Here is a 24,960-nt window from a genome sequence, read left to right on the forward strand (position 1 = left end):
GGCGGGAGTGAGACGGGAAGCCTTCTGCACAGGGGGAGCTGAGGGCTGTGCTGGGGGTCACAGGGAAGAACAGTGTCCCTTCGATGGTCCAGGTGAGACACTCGAGAGCCAGACAGCATCAGTGAATTTTATTTAAGAGAGAATGGAGCCTGAGGTGTCAATGAGTATTTCCAGAATTCAAATCTGGGAGGAGCCCACAGGTGACCTGAAATTCCCATCTGAGCCAATTAGTACAATCCACATGTGAAGCTAAGAAAGCTGGGAAAAGGTGACTATGAAGACAGGAAGGACTTCCCACTGGCCCTAACTAGACCAAAATTCTTCAAGGGCCAAACACTTGGCAAGCTGTTTAAAAACTGTCACCTACTTTCTAACAGAGCAACTTACTTTCAGTTATTGGGTTTGGGGTTTTGTTTTGGCCGCACTGCATGGCTTGAGGGATCTTAGTTCCCCGACCAGGGACTGAACCCACACCCTTGGCAGTGAAAGTTTGGAGTTCTAACCACTGGACTACCAGGGAATTCCCAATCATTAGGTCTTTGAACAGGCAATCCGTTGACATGAGCCATTAGATTTTTATTTGTCGAACATATAAGCACTGTTATTTAGCTTGTACTTTCCAAAGTTTGTTTTGGAAACAGAAGCCAATACAACAGATACTCTTTAATTCTTCCTCCATTTCACATAAATGGCAATATGCAACACACGGTTATCTTCACTTCACTGAGCTCTATCCCAATCTGGACACGCAGGGCTGCCTAATTCTACTTCACAGCTGCACAGATTCCACTGAATAGGTGTTTTGTGGTTTAACTATTTCCCGTTTGGTTGACATCTGTTACCAATCTTTTGCTCTTACAAACAATGCTGAAGCAAATACCCTTGCAGATGTACTCTCTGTATATGATGAAGTATACTCATCAGTCAGATTAATTCATGGAGGTTGAACTGCTAGGTCAGAGCCATTATAATTCTGATGTGTTAGTCACTCAGTCATGTCCGACTCTTCACAACCCCATGGACTATAGCCCACCAGGCTCCTCTGTTCATGGGATTCTCCAGGCAAGAATACTAGAGTGGGTTGCCATTCTCTTCTCCAGGGGATCTTCCCGACCCAGGGATCGAACCCAGGTCTCCCGCATCGCAGGCAGATTCTTTACCGTCTGAGCCAGCAGGGAAGCCCAGGTTAAGTGACTGGGTTTTTGACAGACATTCCTATATTGACCCCAAGAGGAGTTATTTACTCGCCCACCCGGCAATGCCTGCTGTCACCTCCTAATAAACATGGTACCAAACTTCTGGATTTTTACCAATCTAATAAGGATACAGTGTAGGTTTTTTCTCTCTCTTTTTTTTTACAGTGTAGTTTTAATTTGCATTCCTCTACCACTTCATACCTAAACTCCTATAAGGGCAGAGATTGTTGGCTCTTTGGGCCAAGGCTCTATCCTCTACTGCCTTGGGGCACGTAAGAGGAACTTAAGAATATTACTGAATGAATAAACAAGTTCTGAGTGAAGTGGAATAGCCTGTCGTATGTTTACAAGCCATTTCTCTTTCCTTTCCATGAACTATACATTCAAAGGCTTTGCTTTTCTTTCCGTGTGTTGTTAGTCTTTGTCTTTATCAATTTGTGGACACTTTATACATTAAGGAGATCTGCTCTTTATCTGTAACATGAGTTGCAAGTACTTTTCCCCACATGACTATATGTCTTTAGACTTAGGTGTTTTTCCATAACTAATTTTTTTTAATGTGTTTTAATTTACCATAAGCTTGTCCACTCTTAACACAAACCTTGCCCCTCCCAGACACAGCACTAGGTCATTTTAAATGGTCACAGGATTACTTCCTAAAAACAAAACATATATTTATATACTGAAGAAAAAGCTAGGAAAAAAAACACCTACCTCATAACCATACTGCAGAACAGAAGAAGCCAGACATGCGCCCAAAATATTGCCCACAGAGGCACAGGCACTCCAGAGACCAAAAACAACTCCTCGCCTAGGATGGGAACAGAGCAGAACAGAAGACAACACAATTAGAACGGGTTCTGTGTGCAGCTCAGGTACGAAATGGCCAAACAGTGCAGGCTCACATTACACAGACTCAATGTTCCATTGCAATGTGTGTTTTTTCAAAGTACACCCAAATGGCAAAACACTTAACTGGGTAGCTCTCTTCTTCTAAGACTTTATTATACTAAAGTTCAATTTGGGGCTCACGGAAAGACACTATTAAGAGAATTTAAAAAGACAAGCCCCATGGATTGGGAGAAACTATTTCGATACCACTTATCTGACAAAAGACTTGCTGCTGGGATATAGAAGTCTCAAAAGGCAATACTGTGAAAGATAAACAATGCAATAAAATTCTAAGGAGTGTTAAATCTATAATCATCTCAAATACAAAGTTTCTGAAAAGGGGGCCAAGATTTTAACAAATGCTTTACACACACACACACACACACGTAAAATAAGATGCAAATAAGCACATGAATGGAGAAGGAAATGGTAACCCACTGCAGTATTCTTGCCTGGAAAATTCCACGGACAGAGGAGCCTGGTGGGCTACAGTCCATGGGGTCGCAAGAGTCAGACACCAGTTAGCAACTATGAAAAGATGCTCAGCATCATCAAACATCAGGGAGATGCAAATTAAAATCACAACAAGGTATCACTACACACCCAACAGAAGAGCAAAGTCAAAACACACGGAGCATACCAAGTGCTGGCAAGGGTGCGCAGCACCTAGAACCCTTACACTCTGCTGGGAGGAATGTGAAGTGGTTCAACCACTTTAGAAGAAATCGCCAGTTTCTTAAAAAGACAAACATGCTCCTACCATAAGATCCAGCCATTCTACTCCCAGGTATTTATCCAAGGAAATGAAAGCACGTGTCCATACAAGGATTTGTGAACAAACAAGCACAGTGGCTTCAATAGTAAAAGCCAAAAACTAAAAACCTAGATGTTCACCAACAGCTGGACAGATAAACTGTGATACAATGGATGACTCCTTAGCCATAAAAAGGAATGAACTGTCGATGCAGACATGGATGAATCTCAACAATACTGTGCCGAATGGGAGAAGAGAGACATGAAAACATACTGCAGGGACTTTCCAGGTGGTCTGGAGGGGAAAACTGCGAGCTCCCAATGCAGGGGGTACCAGTTTGATCTCTGGTTCGGGAACTAAGATCCACATGCCACGAGGCACAGCCCAAAAAAATCAAAAACAAAAACGGAGAGGGAGACAACACTCTACAGTGGCACAACGTGCTCAGAAGCCACTTCCAGCTGTGCAGAGTGACCGCCAGCAGCACGGCCTGGGCTCGACGCTCTCATCTGGAAAGCGCTGTGCTCCTCAAAGGCCTGGGTGCAGGGGCAGATTGACAGCGGGGGCCTGCACAGGCATATCTACCAGCACTACCAACCTCGATGTGCTCTAAGAAACTATGACCCCAGGACTTCCTGGCGGCCCAGTGTTTAAGACCCCCAGCTCACAATACAGGGGACACGGGTTCGATCCCTGATTGGGGAACTGAGATCCCGCATGCTATATGGCGAGGCATCAAAAAAACAATGACCCCTGACAACGGGAGGAGGGATATGACTCACACATGGTAACAGCTTTTCAGGGCAATGTCTTCAGTAGATCATTCAAATTTTTTCACTTGGAAATCAAATGATTTGAACTAGACAATCTCTACATTTTCATCAGGACGATAACACCCCAAGCCTTTAAAACACAAAAGCTACCAAGAGGATCCTACAGAGAAGAGCAAAGGTCAGGGTCTGAAGAACACGCTGATCAAAGACATTTCAGAAGAAACTGGCTGAAAACAGCTGTGACTGTAAGTTGTCACAGTTTTACTGGCACTTTGTGGTTTACTGCTACATTTCACAGGAAGAGTCACTCTGCGTCAAGTGCAGCAGCATCAATTTCACTTACTAGTTGTTATTCGCTTAAAAACAGAATGCCTTACTTTCAAAAGTGAACTATAATTAATGGCTTTCTTGAAAGTCCTGTTTGTCTTTGTGACTGAAAGAGAGAAATAATGAAGAGTTAAGAATGTCCAGTCACTGCTACCGAACACCCAGTGTCATCCAATTTGGAAAAGCTCAGATAAGGATTATCTCAAAATGATACATGTTCAAGTGATTATCTTGAAATAACAGCATTTCAGGTGGTTTTCCCTTTATTTCTCTTTGTTCATTTGAAATAGCTGGTTTCATGACAATAATCAAGCAGCCTTGGTATAATTTTCAAAAATCATGAATGGAAAGACGTTACCTTAAAAATCTTAATACAAATAAACAGCACACACACAGCATCCAAAAGAAAACTAAAGTATAAGAGGGGAGGGACTTCCCTGGTGGTCCAGGGGTTAAGAATCCACCTTGTAACACAGATGACGTGGGTTCGATCCATGTTTGGGGAACTAAGATCCCACATGCCGCAGAGCAACTAAGCCTGTGCACTTCAACTACTGAAGCCCATGCCCTCTGGAGCCCACATGCCACAACTAGGCCATTCCTGCACTGAAAGGAAAGATCCCACAAGACGTGACAAAGATCCACGTGCTGCAAATAAGACCTGGTGTAGCTTATAAATAAATAAAGGTTTCAAAGTATCACTGGGGAATTAGTACCTCTGAAAATCAATTCTATTAACCCAGTGACAGCAGAGTTGGAAAGAAACATAAATCACTAGCACAGGGCTTCCCCTAGTGGTACACTGGGTGGAAATCTACCTGCCAGTGCAGGGCACACAGGTTTAACCCCTGGTCCAGGAAGACTCCACGTGCCGAGAAGCAAGTAAGCCCGTGCGCCACAACCACTGAGCCCGCGCTCCAGAGCCGGAGAGCCTCGACTACCGAAGCTGTGTCCCGACAGCCTGGGCTCTGCAACCGCAGAAGCCACCGCGAGCAGCCCGGGTACCGCAGCTAGAGAAAGCCCACGTACAGCAACAAGGACCCGGTGTAAACAAAAATAAGTAACAGTATTAAAAAACAGAAGAAGAAATCACTAGCACACTGAACATCAACATTACTTCACAACAAATACAGATCATTATCGACAAGCACCATTACTCCCATTAGGAAACTGGGGAAGCTGGAAAACCGAGAGGAGCTGCCTAAAGCGTGCACTGATCACCACGGCGGGTGGGTAATACCTGCTGGGTACACCGGCCCCTACGTAAGAGAGTAAACAAAAAGACTGAGCTATCAATGAAATACATGTGCGCTTCACAACACATGAATATCTTACCCAGGACAAAAGCTAGAAATCCAGACTAACAGTCCCTGAAGGCAGAGAATCATAAATGATGATAAACAACAAAGGCAGAGCGTCACGAACAGTAATGAGAAACAAAGCCAAGTCTTTGGGAATCTCTACTTATTTTCCCTCCTGTAGGTTAAGTATGGGTTTTCCTGGGTGGCCCCGAAGATCCGTCAGCAGGTGCCCAGCCATATGCCATGGCCCCCATCACACACACCACCTCACACACAACTGATAAGTACCAGAAGGTTTGGGGGAAAATGGCCAATTTAATTAAGGCCCCAAGTCTGGCATTCGTCATCTGCATCTTCTTAAAGCCTACGTTCTGTGACTCTAGGCAAGTCCCAAGGACAACTTCTGAGCTCAGTTTCCTTATCTTTAATTTTAGACGGTCACATTAGATCACCGGTCTCAAAAACAGGGAAGGCAAAACCCACAGGAAGATACATGATGAAATGGCATGCAAGATTTCTATTACTACAATGTGTTATCTGTGTTCTCTAAAGGAAAGATTTGAAAAAACAAAACTGAGATGTACACACTCAAAGTCTGACCAGTCAGAACAGTGCTGTGAACGTGTCTCACGGGCCAGACCTTCGCTATAGAGTGCACACTGTCTCCAGTGTCCACTGATGTGAAACCTCCTGTCTCTGCTATCCCAAACTTCCTAAAATAGAGGGAAGACATCGGTGGTGTTGAAAAGATCAAGTGATGGGCAGCTGGACACAGAGGGGTAAGGGGAGGGGGGAGGGGGGAGGGATGAACTGGGAGAACAGCACTGACGGATATACACTGCCAAGTACAAAGCTGGCAGCCAGTGGGAAGCTGCTGTCTGACACAGGGAGCTCATCGGTGCTCTGCGATGACCTAGAGAGGCAGTGCTGGGGTGTGGGTGGGAGGGAGGGTCCAGAGGGAGGGGATATGCGTACACATACAGCTGATTCACTTCACTGTGACACTGTAAAACAATTATACTCCACAATAAAATTTTTAAATTAAAAAAAAGGGATAGAAAGAATTGACACTGACAAATCTGACCAATCAGATATTAAAACTACGATCAAACAGGGAAATGAAAGAGGAAGAAAGTGGCATACCCAGCTTTCCCAAACCAGTTGCCCATAACAGCAACGACGCAGGGCCAGCCGGTGGACTGCAGCAGGCCGTTCAGGATCCACAAGCTACAGTACAGCCCTTTGTTGTAGAAATGCAGCCATTCCGTGACAGTGCCAAAGACGAACACCTTAGGGCAGAAGGAAGAACAAGACGCATGTCACATCCACGTGGACACCCCGACCCAAGACCCTCTGTGATAGACACATTCAATGTCTGAGAGACTTTGCAGAGACGCTCCAGGTGCCCTTGCTCAGAGCGGCCCTGAGCAAGACAAGCATCAAACCACCCCTGACCAGAGAGGCAGAGACGGCAAACAGCATAAAACACAGCAAGGGCCATCCCTCCAGCTTGCATCTTCCACTCTAAAAAATTGAGTCCCCATTGTGTGACCTCATCTTACATCTATTTCCCTTTCTTCTTGTTTATGGAGGACGGTAAAAAAGACTACTGGAGTGCACATGTGTTGATTTCCACCAGAACATGTGTAAATTTCCAGGCACACTGTGGGGCCAGAAAGCACCAGCTATTTTTACTAACCGTGGCTACTCAGTGCATCAGCATAGCTTGCGACTGACTCAGTCATTCGGTGGCATGTATCAAGTGACTGCTTTTTTCCAGGCGTTCTGCTCGGGGTGGGCGTTTTATTTGTAGTCAGTCTCCTTTGGGAATGTTTGGCGTGGGTTTAAAAATGGTGTATGTCTAATACGGTATGATTCCAGCTACATGACATTCTGCAATGAGGGAAACCATTCGGAAAAATGGGCAGCAGGTGCCAGAGGCCGGGGACAGAGGCAGGTGGCAGTTACACGACTATAGTCACTGGTCAAAATTCAAAAACTGTGCACTGCAAAGGGGGAGTTTACGGACATACTTCAGCTTTTCTAAAAGTGTGCTTAAAGAAAAAAAAAAAAAGAAAAAAGAAAACATTGGGTTGGCCAAAAAGTTCATTTGGGTTTAGGGAAAAACCCTAAACCAGGTTTTAAAACAGTCTGTACATGTATGTGGGTGAGCAGCTTATGAATAAAGTGCTTCAATCTCTGAAATATACAGGAAAATAATTTTTTCCCCATACAACAATGGCAGACATTGAAAAACAATAAATAGAGTCTAACTAAGCTCCATGCTTTTATTCAATCAACAAATGCTTGTGAACAAATACAGAAGATTCTAATATGGATCCTGCCCTCTGGAGCACTGAATACACCAAGAACCATTCTAAATGCCCCCCACACAGTGACTCACAGGACCCTCACTGCAACCTTGGGTGCAGGTATTGAAAAGTGGAGCCTGAAGCATGGAGAAACCACAGCTGGAAGCCGCAAGGGAAGGCCTGAAAGCCTGTCAGTGCAGCCCTGTGGAGTCTATGGGCTCCACCACCCTGCTGAAGGCTCCTAGGGGCAACAAGGCTGACCTGAAACAAGCAGGCTGAGCAGCAGACAAAGGAAGTGCCTCCATGGAAAGTCAGGGATGGGGGCTCAGGACAAGGAGCGACAACTTCCAAGAGACGGGCGAATAAGGTCAGGCATGAGGAAACAAGGGTCATCTGGCCGGTGACTTGAAGGAGATGCTGAGTTAGACTATGAAGAGCTGAGCAGAGGACACTGAAGGCAGGAAGAAGAGCAGGAGCAATAGCAGCGAGGTAGAAAGGAGCAGATACGGGAGGGCCACGGAAGGCAGCCTGGTTTGGGAGAGCAGAGGGCTGACACGCAGGGCAGACACGACTGCAGAAGAGAGCTGGGACCGGGTTCTCGAGAGCAATGGACGCCACTCGAGTTATGCTGTGACCTTTGTTGGTCACTGAGAATCAAGGAAGGGGTGTGATTAAAATCACACTCTCAAGATGTCCCTTAACCAAAAAGGCACCCAAAGAAGTGATCAGAAAACCAAAGATTCATTTTACTATTCTATTCTATAGACAGAAGTAGGGGGCTTGCTTGGATTCTAAAATTCCTGGCCAAGATAACAGTAACTGGAATGAAAACAACTTACCACTAATGCAGAAGAGCACATGCCAAAAGACAGAACCCATCGCAAGTTCAGCCGATCCCCGACGATGCCGCTGATGAAAAGGCCCTAGAAGAAAGCATTTCATTTTACAGCTCTGGGTAACAACACAGCCTGGAAAAAGTACGATACATTCCAAAGCAAAGCAAATGACGCAAACAAAACACAAAGATTAAACCTCACTCTCCTGCTCAGCCTAACCTCTGTATCAGTTTCACCAGTGTTTCAAGAAATGACAACTGCTTCTGCAACACTGTGAACACTGCACGCACCAAGAGAGTGTAATTCAGTGCAAATTTTCCTCCTATCTGATCCCCCTAACTGCCTGAGACACCTAGGGGAAAAAAAGAATAATTATAATAAAACAAGCACACAAATATACTGCATCTTCTACAACAGATGAACTCCAGCATCAGTATCTGCTTTCCCAGAGGGATTCGTCGGAGCTATTTGCATTCTGAATGAAGATGTTACAACGTGTCCCACAGAACAGAAGCGACGGGGCCACGTGCCCTGCCTGCTCATCTAACCCTTGGGCTCCATCACACCAGGAGGCAAGGAGCACAGGGAGGCACAGACGGTAATTAGCTGAAGATAAGTACAAGTGTTCTGCCTTCTGCTTTCCTCCCACTGAGTGGTAGGAATTAAAAGGCTGAGCTCATGGCAGGACTTTCCGGGCTTCCCTGGTGGCTCAGACGATAAATAATCCACCTGCCAGTGCAGGAGACCTGGGTTCGATCCCTGGGTGGGGAAGATCCCCTGGAGAAGGGAATGGCAACTCCACTCCAGTATTCTTGCCTGGAGAAGTCCATGGACAGAGAAGCCTAGCGGGCTACAGTCCATAGGGATGCAGAGAGTCAGACACAACTAAGCAACTAACACACACACACACGCACACAGCAGGAAGGCAGACCAACAAGCTAAGGGCAACACACTGCAGGTTTCTGCCACAAATATGTAAGATGAATAAATGTCTTAACTGAATGCCTGAATTCAGATACAGGTGTTTCTAATAAGTTGACTATATTATACATATAATAGATATATTGTGGCTCAGCTGGTAAAAAATCTGCCTGCAATACAGGACACCTGGATTCGATCCCTGGGTTAGGAAGTTTCCCTAGGAGAAGGGAAAGGCTACTCACTCCAGTATTCTGGATTCTGGCCTGGAGAAGTCCATGGACTGTATAGGCCATGGGGTCACAAACAGTCAGACATGACTAAGCGACTTTCATACACACACACATAAGAGAAAATTTAGATGATAAACATCATAATAAATGTTTCTCCCTCATTACTGTCAACCTTTTGGCACCCACCAGAGTTAGAGAAGATTGTACCTTCTAAAGCTCCAATTTACAGGGTGTTATGCTATACACAGGGTTTTCCTGGTGGCTCAACAGTAAAACATCTACCTGCCACTACAAGAGATAAGGGTTCAATCCCTGAGTCAAGAAGATCCCCTGGAGTAGGAAATAGCAACCCATGCCAGTATTCTTGCCTGGAAAATTCCATGGGTGGAGGAGCCTGTGGGGGTACAGTCCATGGGGTCACAAAGGAGTCAGACACAACGGAGGGACTAAACAACAGCAACCTTATAGTAAAGGCAGAGAAGAAAATCTCTCAACGGTGCTTCACATTAGGGACCTAATTTACTCTGTACTGCTCCAAATGCCCAGATGATACCTGAAAGTTACAGAACGAAATGCAGTTCAATATAAAGAGCTATGATCCCTAATTTTTTTTATTTTGCTGCACCACACAGAAGGTGGGATCTCAGCTCCCTGACCAGGGATCAAATCCCCATCCCCTGTACTAGAAGCACAGAGTCTTAAATGCTGGACAGCCAGAGAAGTCCAGATCATTGATTTTTTCATGGCACATATCTTTTATCTCCTAAATCTATTTAATCCTATAGACAACTATATTTTAATCATCATAACTCTATAGATAAGGAAACGATCCAAAAAAAAGCTAAATTCCATTTTGATACTGAGTAGCATAGCTACTTGCTAGCACTGAGCCACCATGAGACCACAAGACTTCCTCTAATACTTCCTCAAAGGCTGAAGGAGAAGCACCATTGGATGAGATTCTGTACCGAAAAGGCTGGGCTGAAGGATCCAACATCTGCTCCAACTGTGTGTGTCTGTAAGTTTCCTCTTCACAGCAGGGATATTCTAACAATTACCCAAATAAGCACGTGGAGATGACGTTGGGACTTTCACCCAGTATTTCACATCACATGCACGGCTGCTGCTATTTAGTTGCTCAGTTGTATCTGACTCTTGGTGACCCCATGGACTGCCAGGCTCCCCTGTCCATGGGATTTTCCAGGCAAGAATACTGGAGTAGGTTGCCATTTCCTTCTCCAGGGGATCTTCCCCACCCAAGGATCGAACCCTCATCTCCTGCTTGATAGGCGGGTTCTTCACCACCAAGCCACCTCTGCAGCCACCAGATGTTCCTGATGGCCAGTCAGGGACTCCGGCTGCCTGATTCCAGGACACTACCTCAGTCAGAGCTGGCCCGGTCACCCCTCGTGTGGCTCTCCTGCTCCCTTCCAGCCTCCGCCCAATCCTTCGACTTCCCCAGCTGGAAATGCGGGAACTCCTTTCCTGAGGCCCAGCTCAGTCTTTGCACCTCATCAACTCTCCCTGTCCTCTCTTGCCTGTCCTCATCAACTCTCTTGATGATTTTCATCCAATCTTGAAAAAAATCATCTATATGCCAAGGGATCCGAAATCTCGACCTACACTCACATCTCTGCTCTTCTCGAGGTCCTTCCTGGCCATCCTACCTACGGGACAAACTCACTCCCTGCCTGGTTCTACTCCACAGCACTTACCACCTTTGAACACACTCAGTCATGTCCTTCCTTATGGCACTGTATTAATGTTTGTCTCTTAGTTCCCAGTCAAGAACAGAAGCTTTTTAACGGTTGGGAGTTTTCCTGTGCTGCTCACTGATGAATTCCCCTCAACGAGAAAACTACAAGGCATACACTAGGCGCTCTCAAAATATCTGTCACATGGATGGACAGATGGATAGATGGATGGACGGGAAGGACACAAAATATAAACTCCAGGGAAACTCAGCTCTCCTCAGTCAGCACATTCAAAATCCCTCACCAACTTGGTAAGATGTGAAGTCATTTACATCTTTCCTCAACAGAAAAGCTTAGTGTTCTAAAACTTACCACGGCATAGGAGAAGAGGAAAATGGTGTCCAACGTTCCAAGGAAAAGAGTGGCTTCCTCTGCACTGGGAAACAAATGGTTGCTGCTCCAAATCTGCGGTCACACAACAACAAGAACCTGTTAAGACTCACTGGGCCAAAGCTCCTTCTGGAACCACCTCCGCCCACCCTCACGGAAACCTGGGGAGGTTGAAAAGGGCAGATCAGCGCTCTGTACCTGAGGAAACCCCATGCGCAAACAGGTTCATGAGGCCACAACGATTTGCATAATAACACTAAAACGCTATCTGCTTCTTCCCTTTTAACTGTTCCACTGATGGTGCAAAAGCAGTGGTGGGTAAGCTCCTGTGCCTGGGCATGAATGGAGGCAGTCACGCCAAACTGTACCGTTCAGCACTGCGTCTCTCACTGCCTCACAGGGCCCAAAAAGGGCAGTTTCCCTGAAGAAGGTCCTTGGCACATACTAGACGCTCAGTGAATATTTATCAAGCATTAAAAAGTATTAATCTTACTAAATCTGGCCCGAGTCCCCACTCCCCCTTTTTCTTAAATAATCTGTGCCATTAAGTAGAAAATATGCATCTAGCACTCAGCACACCAAAGAAAGACAGCTGTTTTGAGAAAACTGTGAGTTGCAGGCTGGAATGTCATTTTTCCTTGAAAGAGTGACTGACAGACAAAGGCTAGTTATTCAGATTTGGGTTCCTGGCAGATATTTCCTCCGAAAAAGAATGAAATGAGCCTGTCACTTCCAAGACCCATTCAAAGGACAAGACAGACAAATGGATCTTAATGTAAGAGGATAAAAAAGTTAATTAATATAGTTTCAAATTCCACATTGTCACTAACCTTTAAGAAATTGCCTCTTGTCAAATTCTGGTACAGTATCAAAGACAAATATCCACAGTTAACTAAAAAGGCTATTAAAATACTTCTCCCCTTTCCACTATGTATCTCTGGAAGCCAAACTCTCTTCATACCCTTCAAAGGATCCTGTTACAAGAGACTGAATTCAGAAGCAGACACGAAAATCCACTGTCTTCTATTAAGTCAGACAGGAGGAGATTTGCAAAAATGTAAGTCAGTGTCACTCTCCTTAGCAAGTGGTTCTTTTTGTTGTTTTGAAAAACTCGTTTGTCATGAAATGTTATTTATGTTATTAACATGTTATGGGTTATTTAGTTCATTTTTAAATAACTTAAAACCAATGTATTTTTAAAATGTCTCGGTTTTAATTTCTGAAACAGTAAGTTTCTATAAATACAAACTCATAGCTCTTTGGGATCTCCAGATCAAGGAGTTGTACTACATGGTTTCTCAGATAGGTTATTATAGGAAAGAAAATTTGGGGATCTCCCTGGTAGTCCAGTGTTAAGACTTCGCCTTGCAATGCAGAGGGTAAGGATTCAACCCTTGGTCAGGGAGCTAAGACCCTATAAGCAGGCTAAAAAGCCAAAACCTAAACCAGAAGCAATACTGTAACAAATTCAATAAAGACTTTAAAAGTGGCCCACGTCAAAAACAGGAAATCTTGTAAAACAGAAAACTTTCTGACTTCAGAATATTAAAAAGAGGGCCTTCCCCAGTGGCTCAGAGGTAAAGAATCTGTTTGCCAGTGTAGGAGACATGGGTTCGATCTGTGATCCAGGAAGACCCCCCCACATGCCGTGTGCCACAACTACTGAGTCTGTGCTCTACAGCCTGCGAGCCACAGCTACCGAGCCCACGTGCCGCAGCTGCTGAAGCCTGTGCGCCCAGAGCCCCGACGTGCTCTGCAACGAGAAGCCCCTGCAGTGAGAAGACCGTGCCCCGCAACTACAGAGTAGCCTCTGCTCTCCACAACTAAGGAAAACGCTAGCACAGAAGCAGACCTAGCACAGCCAAAAATAACATAACTCACTCGATAAAATGATTTTTTTAAAAAAAGAATATTAAAGAGAAAAACCACAAGCAGCAACTCTGAAAATACATCATCACTTCACAGAAAGAAAAATCCCCAAATTGTTAAGAGAATATATAAACTGTGATTATAGTCCAGTGACTCACTTCTGTGTGGCTTGTGCCATCTGTCTTGTTATTGATGCCTTAACACACACACTCTGCTTTCAGGAGCAGAAGAGACACTCACAACTGAGACCCATCAGTACGTCAGGGTGACAACGTGGGGCCCTAAATACTTCCAACGAGAGTTGCCTCACCATCTTTCCCTCGAGCCACAAGCTCTGACTCCTGATCCCCTTCAGGCTCAACAGGACCCAGGGTGAAGCCCTGTGGGGCACAAGTCAATGTGAGCCAGAGCTCACATCCGAGCAGCTGCTCCAGGTTTCAAGGGTTTTTTCTTCACTCTCATGAAAAGCCACCGAAAACTCCCTGCAGGTGTGGCTGTCACAAAAACGGACAGATTTTAAACAGCTTTTTTCTGCTTCACTGCCAGAATTCAGCTGAAGATACTAGTGACTGCTTCCTTCACAAGTGCAAACAAATCCCAAAACTACAAGAAAAAAAGCAGGATGAACAAAAAGATTCAGAAAACAGGATGAAAGAAAAAAGGCTGGTGAAGAAAGCGTACATCAATAATGCAGCTCCGATCAAGACAACTATACTAACGGGCGAGAAGATAGCTGTCTTGAGGAAAACTGTGTGGGTCGCAAGTTCAAAGGTCATTTTTGCTTGTAAGAGGGATTGACAGAAGAACTCCAGTTATTCAGGTTTGTTTACCGGCAGCTATTTCCTTAAAAGAGAAGGAAATGAGCCTGAAATCACCGACAGAGTGACTCTGAGTTGCCAGTCTCACAGGCTGGCCTGCACCTGCACAGCTGCCGGGTGGAGGGTCGGCCTTAGAGGCCTGCGCAGACGGAGGCTCTTCTTGCTCTTCTTGTGGGGGAGGGCCTGTACTGAGCTACAAGGATTGCTACGCATTGGGACACTTCCTGGAAGCACGGAAGGTCGCGGTGTGGGCTTCCTAAGCGAGAATGTTTATCACAGAGTGACAGCTCTGCATGGGGTGGGGGAACTTCTGACATGAAAGAGCTTCCTGAAGCGGCGCACAGAGGATGAGCTGAAGCTGACACGTGTTCAGGCTCTGGTACTGGGTGCTGTGAGAACTGGAGCTAAGAGCATCTGTGGTCAAGGCTGAGCTGGAAAGCTGAGGGCACCTTGAATCCTGCTTGAGACTGGAGAGAAGAAGTTTAGACTCTGCACGCTGGAAGGACTGTGCTGTCTGGAGTGGTAAGACATTCTAATTTAATAGAAAAAAAAATTCTTGTATAAAAAAAATTGTAAGTTTCAGTCAAGTTGTCCTCAAATATTAGGTTCAACCATTTCCTCTCCGTTATCTATAAACATAGATTTTATATTATGTTCTTTTACTATTTCCAATGTTTGCCCATGTCAGTGGGATCCATTACAAAGTCTCAAGGTACAGAGACTGTGCCTGCTTAACATCTTTTGTAAAGCACCTAAGATAGCTATACATAAACATGACAGCTATAATAAGTACTTTTGAAGACACTATTTAGGGTACTTAAGAAACATTGAATAATATATATAAACAAAACGTTTTTTAGACTTTACACATACTTCTGGTTCTAAGAATCTTTCCATTTTGGACGAGAAAGGAAGGCTTGGAGGGAAGCTAGAGTTAAGACAGTTATAGACACAGAAACACAGGAGGAGTGAAAGTAAATACTGCCCTAGCCACTCTGCTCCCAGTAGCAGCCTTTAGCAAAGAAAAAACCTGGATATTTAAGTCTAAAAGGGAATGGAAAGCTGGCACTGCTCTCCACCAGGGCAGGTATCGAAATATAAAGATCCCCAGATAAGTCGGAACCTGACTTCTACATAACCAATCCATCTGAACTCCTGAATCCACAGTTTTGAACAAATCAAAATTTGTTGCTGTTGTTCAATCACTAAGTCATATCTAACACTTTGAACTCGGTGGACTGCAGCACATCAGGCTTCCCTGTCTTTCACTATCACCCGGAGTTTCCTCAAACTCATGTCCTTTGAGTTGGTGATAACATCCAACCATCTCATCCTCTGCCGCCCTCTTCTCCTCCTGCCCGAAATCTTTCCCAGCATCAGGGTCGTTTCCCATGAAACCTATTTTAATAAGCAGCAATTAGAATAAGTAAGTACATAAATATCTTAGCAGGAAAGTTAATGTAAGTTCAACATGCACCAACAACGTGACCTGGTTACTGGCAGGAGCTGCACAGCAGACCTGATTCGTATCCTTAAACAGATCTATCTGGCAAGGCTGGCCCCTGGACTGTGGGACTTGGGATGGTTCCCATCATTCCCTGCGAAGAGTGGCTCCCTGTGCCTGCACTGCCTGTCCCAATAATACAGTTTGTGCTGAACACCTGCTGTTCTATGGGAATGTGGGATTTTCATACATGCCAGGCAGAGGATGCCGGTATGATGAGCCCCAATAAAAATCCTGCCGCCAAGTCTCCAACGGGACTCCCTGGTAGACAATACCTCACCGGGGTGTCAGGACTTGTTTCTGGAAGAATTAAGCACATCTATGGTGCAGACAGTCAGACATGACTGAGCCACTAAGTGAACACACACACGCACACACACGAGGGGCTCTTGGAAGGTTTTGAGTGCTTTCCTCTAGACAGACACACACACACACACACACACACGAGGGGCTCTTGGAAGGTTTTGCCTGCTTTCCTCTAGACACACACACATACACACACACGAGGGGCTCTTGGAAGGTTTTGCCTGCTTTCCTCTAGACACACACACACACACACACACACACATACACACGAGGGGCTCTTGGAAGGTTTTGCCTGCTTTCCTCTAGAAAGACAGACAGACAGACAGACACACACACGAGGGTCTCTTGGAAAGTTTTGCCTGCTTTCCTCTAGACACACACACACACACAGACACACACAAGGGGCTCTTGGAAGGTTTTGCTTGCTTTCCTCTGGACACACACACACACACACACACACACACACATACGAGGGGCTCTTGGAAGGTTTCGCCTGCTTTCCTCTGGACAGACAGACACACACACACACACACTAGGGGCTCTTGGAAGGTTTCACCTGCTTTCCTCTAGACAGACAGACAGACAGACACACACACACATGAGGGGCTCTTGGAAGGTTTTGCCTGCTTTCCTCTAGACAGACAGACACATCTGCCTGCTTTCCTCTAGATAGACAGACAGACAGACAGACACACACACACACACACATACGAGGGGCTCTTGGAAGGTTTTGCCTGCTTTCCTCTAGACACACACACATATACGAGGGGCTCTTGGAAGATTTTGCCTGCTTTCCTCTAGACACACACACACACGAGGGGCTCTTGGAAGGTTTTGCTTGCTTTCCTCTAGACAGACAGACACACACACACACACACACGAGGGGCTCTTGGAAGGTTTTCCTTGCTTTCCTCTAGACAGACAGACACACACACAGACACACGAGGGGCTCCTGGAAGCTTTTGCCTGCTTTCCTCTAGATAGACAGACAGACAGACAGACAGACACACACACACACACACACACACACACACACACACACACACACACACACACACACAAGGGGCTCCTGGAAGGTTTTGCCGGCTTTCCTCTAGACAGACAGACAGACAGACAGACACATTTGCCCGCTTTCCTCTAGAGAAACAGACAGACACACACACACACATACACACGCGAGGGGCTCTTGGAAGGTTTTGCCTGCTTTCCTCTAGACAGACAGACAGACACATGTGCCTGCTTTCCTCTGGACAGACAGACAGACAGACAGACACACACACACACACACACACACACACACACATAAGGGGCTCTTGGAAGGTTTAACCTGCTTTCCTCTAGAGCCACAGACAGACAGACAGACAGACAGACACACACACACGCACACAAGGGGCTCTTGGTTTACCTGCTTTCCTCTAGACACACACACATGCCTGTTTTCCTCTAGACACACACACACACACACACACACACACACACACACGGGGCTCTTGGAAGGTTTTACCTGCTTTCCTCTAGACACACACACACACGCCTGTTTTCCTCTAGACACACACACACACACACACGGGGCTCTTGGAAGGTTTAACCTGCTTTCCTCTAGACACACACACACGCCTGTTTTCCTCTAGACACACACACACACACACACACACACAAGGGGCTCCTGGAAGGTTTTACCTGCTTTCCTCTAGACACACACACACACACACACACACACAAGGGGCTCTTGGAAGGTTTTACCTGCTTTCCTCTAGACACATACACACGCCTGTTTTCCTCTAGACACACACACACACACACGGCTCTTGGAAGCTTTTGCCTGCTTTCCTCTAGACACACACACACGCCTGTTTTCCTCTAGACACACACACACACACACACACACACACACACACACACACACACACACGGCTCTTGGAAGCTTTTGCCTGCTTTCCTCTAGACACACACACACGCCTGTTTTCCTCTAGACACACACACACACACACACACACACACACACACACGGCTCTTGGAAGCTTTTGCCTGCTTTCCTCTAGACCTGACCCTATGTGTTTCCCCTGTGCTGACTTTGCTCTGTATCCTTTCACTCTAATCAACCATAGTTTTGAGTCATTTGCTGAGTCCTGTGAGTCCCTCTAGTGAATCACCAAATCGAGGGTGGTCTTTGGGAACCCCAATCAATGACCTTAAAAACAAAGGCAGTATAACCAAAACTGTAGTGCCTAAATCAATCCTGTTTTTCTATATACTGATCAGCCTGTATCTGAAATAGCACATTTAGAGCTTGGCGTCACAAAACTATAGTTGAAGAAGAAGCACAGATGTTCCGCCTAAACAGGACAAATTTAGGGAGACGGATTTTCCGCAAATATTTAAGAGGCAGCAAGAATCAACTTAGTACGCAAGGCTCAGGATAAAACCTAAGATCAAAATTAAAGAGAACATTCTCCCCTTAGCATAAGAAAGAACTTCTGAATAATGAGAGTTAAATAAAAATGCAATTGTCCACCTGAGAAAACAAGAAGTTTCTTCACCCTGAAGTACTAAAGCAGAAGTTGGGTGGTCACCTTTCAATGATGGTTAAGAAAGAATTTTATGCTGGCTGAGAGGTTAGAGCACATGATCTCTCTTGGCCACTTCATCTTTAGGGTTAATGGCACGTCAGTGAATGATCAAATGTACTCACTATGCACACAGCACTGGTCAAGCCCCAGTCAAGAAATCTAGCCATCTAGTCTTAAAAGCTTGCTCTTCAAAAGTCATAGTCAATAAAAGAGTTCAAAACTCAGTACTTGGGTGCAACCTCAAAAATGACACAATGATCTTGGTTCATTTTCCAAGGCAAACCATTCAACATCATCACAGTAATCCAAGTCTATGTCCCAACCACTGATGCCGACGAAGCTAAAGTTAACCGGTTCTGTGAAGACCTACAACACCTTCTAGAACTAACACCAAAAAAAGAAAAAAAAGATGTCCTTTTCATCACAGGAGATTGGAATGCAAAAGTAGGAAATCAAGAGACATCCGGAATAACAGGTAACTTTGGTCTTGGAGTACAAAAATGAAGCAGGCCAAGGCTAACAGAGTTTTGTCAAGAGAACACAACAATCACAGCAAATACCCTTTCACAACAACCTTAGAAACAACTCCACACGTAGACATCACCAAATGGATGGTCAGTATCAAAATCAGATTGATTACGTTCTTTGCAGCCTAAGAAGGAGAAGTTCTACATGGTCGGCAGAAACAAGACCTGGAGCTGACTGTGGCTCAGAACTAGAGTTCCTTATTGCAAAATTCAGGCTTAAATTAAAGAAAGTAAGGAAAACCACTATGTATTCAGGTATGACCTAAATCAAATCTCATATGATTGATTATACAGTGGAGGTGATGAACAGATTCAAGGGATTAGGTCTGGTAGACAGAGTGCCTGAAGAACTATGGACAGAGGTTCATAACACTGTACAGGAGGCAGGGATCAGAGCCATCCCAAAGGGAAAAAAATGGAAGTAGGCAAATGGTTATCTGAGGCTTTACAAATAGCTGAGGAAAGAAGAGAAGTGAAAGGCAAGGGAGAAAGGCAAAGATATACCCAACTGAATGCAGAGTTCCAGAGAATACCAAGCAGAGATAAGAAAGCCTCATTCAATGAACAATGCAAAGAAATACAGGACAACAATAAAATGGGAAAGACTAGAGATCACTTCAAGAAAATTGGAGACATTAAGGGAGCATTTCATGCAAGGATGGGCGTGAGAAAGGACAGAAACAGTAAGGACCTAATAGAATCAAGAGATTAAGAAGTAGCAAGAATATACAGAACTATACAAGAAAGGTCTTCATGACCCAGATAACCATGATTGTGTGGTCAGTCACCTAGAGCCAGATCTCCTGGCAAGTGAGGTCAAGCGGGCCTTATGAAGCATCACTACGAACAAAGCTAGTGGAGGTGATGGAATTACAGCTGGGCTATTTCAAATCCTAAAAGATGATGCTGTTAAAGTGCTGCACTCAGTATGCCAGCAAATTTGGAAAGTTCAGCAGTGGCCACAGAACTGGTAAGGTCAGTTTTAATCCCAATCCTCAAAAAAGGTAATGTCAAAGAATGCTCAAACTACTGCATAACTGCACTCATTTCACCTGTAAGCAAGGTTATGCTCAAAAATCCTTCAAGCTAGGTTTCAGCAATACAGAAACTGAGAACTTCTAGATGTACAAGTTGATTCAGAAAGGGCAGAGGAACCAGAGATCCAATCGCCAACATCTGCTAGATCATGGAGGAGAAAGCAATAACACCACTCCAGTACTCTTGCCTGGAAAATCCCATGGACGGAGGAGCCTGGTGGGCTACAGTCCATGGGGTCGTGAAGAGTCAGACATGACTGAGTGACTTCACTTTCACTTTTTACCTTCATGCACTGGAGAAGGAAATGGCAACCCACTCCAGTGTTCATGCCTGGAGAATCCCAGGGACGAGGGAGCCTGGTGGGCTGCGGTCTATGGGGTCGCACAGAGTCGGACACGACTGAAGCGACTTAGCAACAGCAGCAGCAACTAGATCATGGAGAAAGCAAGGGAATTCCAAGAAAAGCATCTACTACTGCTTCACTGACTACGCTAAAGCCTTTGACTGTGTGGATCACAACAAACTGTGGGAAATTCTTAAAGAGATAGGAATACCAAACCACCTCACTTGCCTCCTGAGAAACCTGTATGCAAGTCAAGAAGCAACAGTTAGAACTGGACATACAACAATGGACTGGTTCAAAACGGGGAAAGGGTATGTCAAGGCTGTATATTGTCACTCTGCTTATTTAACTTACATGCAGAGTACATCATGTACAATGCTGGGTTGGATGAATCACAAGCTATAATCAAAATTGCCGGAAAAAATATCAACAACCTCAGATAAGCAGATGATACCACTCTAATGGCAGAAAGTGAAGAGGAACTAAAGAGCCGCTTGATATGGGTGAAAGAGGAGAGTTTCAAAGCTGGCTTAAAATTCAACGTTCAAAAAACTAATATCCTAGCATCCAGTCCCATAACTTGATGGCAAACAGAAGGGGAGAAAGTGGGCTTCCCTCATAGCTCAGTTGGAAAAGAATCCGCCTGCAATGTAGGAGACCTGGGTTCGATCCCTGGGTCAGAAAGATTCCCTGGAGAAGGGATAGGCTACCCACTCCAGTATTCTTGGGCTTCCCTTGTGGCTCAGCTGGTAAAGAATCTGCCTGCAACGCGGGGAGACCTGGGTTCGATCCCTGGGTCAGGAAGATCCCCTGGAGGTGGGAAAGGCTACCCATGCCAGTATTCTGGCCTGGAGAATTCCATGGACTGTGTAGTCCATGGGGTCGCAAAGAGTCAGACATGACTGAGTGACTTTCACTTCACTTCACTTCAACTGGAAGTAGTGATAGATTTTATTTTCTTAGGCTCCAAAATCACTAGGATGGTGACTGCAGCCATGATGCTTGCTCCTTGGAAAGAAAGCTATGACAAACCTAGACAGTGTATTAAAAAGCAGAGACATCACTTTGCCAACAAAGGTCTGTAGAGTTAAAGCTATGGTTTTTCCAGTAGTCATGAACGGATGTGAGAGTTGGACCATAAAGAAGGCTAAGCACCAAAGAATCGATGCTTTTGAATTGTGATGCTGGAGAAGATTCCTGAGAGTCCCTTGGACAGCAAGGAGATCAAACCAGTCAATCCTAAAGGAAATCAACCCTGAATATTCATTGGAAGGACTTATGCTGAAGGTGAAGCTCCAACACTGACCACCTGATGCAAAGAACCGCCTCATGGAAAAGACCCTGATGCTGGGAAAGACCAAAGGCAAAAGAAGGGGGTGGCAGAGGATGAGATGGTTAGATGGCATCACTGACTCAATGGACAGGAATTTGAGCAAAAACTCTAGGAGACAGTGGAGAACAGAGGAGCCTGGTGTGCAGCAGTCTATGGGGTCACAAAGAGTCAGGCGTGACTTAGCCACTAAACAATAAGAAAAACAGAATTGTGTGATTTCAAAACAGTGAGAAATAAGTTGGTTGAAATGGTAAAACAGACCTAAATCAGAGCAAGCTAAGAAAGCAGGCAGAACAGTTTGGATTTTATACCACAGGAAAGAGTAAGTTATCCAAAGGACGAATGAAATAAAACAGAACTTAATTTAAGGCCAAGGTTCCCTTCATTCATCCCAGTTCTTTCTTCTGCTTACCTCCACAGGCAGTAATTCAGTTGACTTGTTAAAAGCACTTGGGGTCCACTGTTTAGAGATACTGACTTTGACATTGCTAAATGTTTTTCTTGACGCATGAAGCAATGAGTAACTACAAAAGAAAGAGGAAACATAGCTGAATGCATAAAAAAGAAAACGCATTCGATAAAATCACAGATGTATTGCCATGTTTTATCCCATTTTAGAATTCTTCTCTTTTAAAAAAGAAAGAGTACTGCTTTATAAGAACTATCCATTGAAACAGCTTCCACTAAGCAAAGAAGCAATTAACTTGTCTTCTTCCATATAAACCCCCATGTTTGCTTGTAGCAGGTCCCTGGACCCAGAAGATGGAAATGTGACAGATCCCAACCCCTTAAAATCATGGTTGCAGCTCCATAAGGTCAAGTCTTTAGCAACCTCTGGCCACTCCCTACACTAACCATTCAATAGCTTTTTCCTTGAGGCCTGTCTTTTCCTCAACCCCTCACAAGTGGATTTCCTGTAAAGCAAGTATCTAAAATTACCTACCAACTCTTATATAATTAGAAAACCACTTTCCTAGTTTCTGCCTTGAAAAAAAAATTATCATGTGTGGTGCCTTCAATAAACATTAATAATAAATAAAATCTATTCAGAAGAAATAATCAAAATACTGAGTCACAGAATTTGTGAATACTGTGCCCCCAACACCAAAAAGTCTGGCTGACGTCATCAACAGACCACTACCGAGAGCTACCAAGAGCCCTTGAGTCAGACACGGTCGATTCTTCGGCATGCTGACTGGGCAGCTTCTCATAAGAGTAACCAAAGTTCCTCACAGAGATCTCCGACCATCTCTACTGCTCAATGAGGCACACAGCCCTCCCTGGAAATGCACATCCTTTGCTTTCAAGCTCCTGGTTTTAACAATTAAAGGACTTTATATCAGATCAAGGTTTTTCAATCATAGCGGTACTGACATTTTGTGTTAGTTGCTCAGTTATGTCCGACTCTTTGCGACCCCACGGATTGTAGCCTGCCAGGCTCCTCTGTCCATGGGATTCTCCAGGAAAGAATACTGGAGTGGGTAGCCATTCCCTTCTCCAGGGGATCTTCCCAACCCAGGGATCAAACCTGCAGCTCCTGCATCGCACGCAGATTCTTCACCGTCTGAGCCCCCAGAGAAGCTGTACTGACATTTTGGGCTCCCCAAGTTCTCTACCGTGGGGGGCTGTCCCAGACACAGTAATATGTTTAGTAGCATCCCTGGTCTCTACCTACTAGATACAAGCAGCACCCATTCCCCTAGTGTGACAACTAAAAATGTCCTCAAACATTGCCAAACACAGGCGAGAATGGAGATCCACAATACTAGAGCTCACAAAGAACAGCAGACCATTAGTCAGGCCAATCTTGCCACGCAATAAACAGCTCCTTCAAAAGGAAAACAAGAACAACAACAAGAGCAGAGCTTCAGAGGCCCACTTGCCTGAAGAAGGTGAGCAGGAACACGACCATGTGATGATGGCTGAACCGGGAGAGCAGAGCTCCTCTCTGGAAAATATTTGGCCAGGCCATGTTCCTCCTGACCTTCCTTCTCACTGTGACCTTAAAGTCTGGAAAGTGAATGGTTTACATCATTTCTTCTTTCTGGAAAGACAAAACACAGAATTAACATTACTCATAATAGACATATTATCCAAAAACGGAATTATTTAGACTTAACATTATATAATCAGGCCTTGGGGGAAAAAAAATCACATGGATTAGTTGACACCAAAAAACCCGATTGATGATTATGCTTTATAGCTATTAGCCAGTCTTTTAAAAAGAAATCCTGGACAAAAGATTACGTCCTAACAGAATGAACTCTCACACAGACTGACAGGAAAATCACTAATTCAGACCCGAAAATGAGCAAAGGAAATGAATAGACAACTCAGAAGAAATGAAACAGCTATTAAACTTATCAAACAAAAGTTCTAATCTCATTAGGACATAAGAAATGCCAATCATGGTAATAAAAAAAAGTTTGCACAGTTAAAAAGACTGTTCAATGTAGATCCTAAACTTTCATACACTGCTGACAGAAGTGAAAACTAACACATTTTACAGGAAGTTGATCTGGCGGTGTTCATCGAGAGCTGCTGACAAAAAAAAAATAATTCAACTGTCAGGGATCTATTCCTAAAGAAATACAAGATACATTCAACTCTATACAAAAGCAAGTTTTCACAAAAAGTCATTTCTTCTTATGTGAAGAAACAAAATCTGTGTCAGTCATAAAGGAACAGGGGAAAGAAAGAGGGCCACTCTGCCACCTCTTTTTTTTTTTCTTTTTTTTTCCTGCACTCTGCCACCTCTTTCCACTATTTCCTCTCACCTCTCCTCTGCCCTCTCAGAAAGTCTCATGCACGCTCTGATGTCCAACAATAATAAAGCATAAAGTAAGCATCTAAACTTAATGTCTCCAGTTATGAGTCTGGAGAAACAACCTAAGCATGTAATAAGATGGGAACAATTAAACAAATGACAGTGGCTGAATTACATCTGGCTGAATATTTTATCATTTCATCATTTGACATGATGATTAAGACTTTTTTTTTTTTGGCTGTGTTGGGTCTTCACTGTGA

The 24,960-nt window shown here is 44.6% G+C and overlaps 1 protein-coding gene across 13 annotated transcripts in view; it reads right to left on the reverse strand.

The window, feature by feature from the left end:
• The window catches only part of SLC37A3 (solute carrier family 37 member 3), a 172,130-nt gene that overhangs the window by 140,240 nt on the left and 6,930 nt on the right, over nt 1-24,960 (reverse strand). For all 13 annotated transcript variants that reach the window (XR_008199257.1, XM_052638516.1, XM_052638519.1 and 10 more), the window contains exons 2-7: nt 23,817-23,977; nt 22,346-22,457; nt 11,608-11,700; nt 8,394-8,477; nt 6,386-6,531; nt 1,911-2,007 (exon numbers count right to left, since the gene is read on the reverse strand). Coding sequence is in view for 12 of the 13 variants with exons in the window: in XM_052638516.1 (XP_052494476.1) it covers nt 1,911-2,007; nt 6,386-6,531; nt 8,394-8,477; nt 11,608-11,700; nt 22,346-22,457; nt 23,817-23,905 (621 nt within the window). In the remaining variant the exon portion in view is untranslated. The remainder of the gene's footprint in view (nt 1-1,910; nt 2,008-6,385; nt 6,532-8,393; nt 8,478-11,607; nt 11,701-22,345; nt 22,458-23,816; nt 23,978-24,960) is intronic.

This window comes from Budorcas taxicolor, chromosome 4 (assembly GCF_023091745.1).
Source record: "Budorcas taxicolor isolate Tak-1 chromosome 4, Takin1.1, whole genome shotgun sequence".
Lineage (NCBI taxonomy): Eukaryota > Metazoa > Chordata > Mammalia > Artiodactyla > Bovidae > Budorcas > Budorcas taxicolor.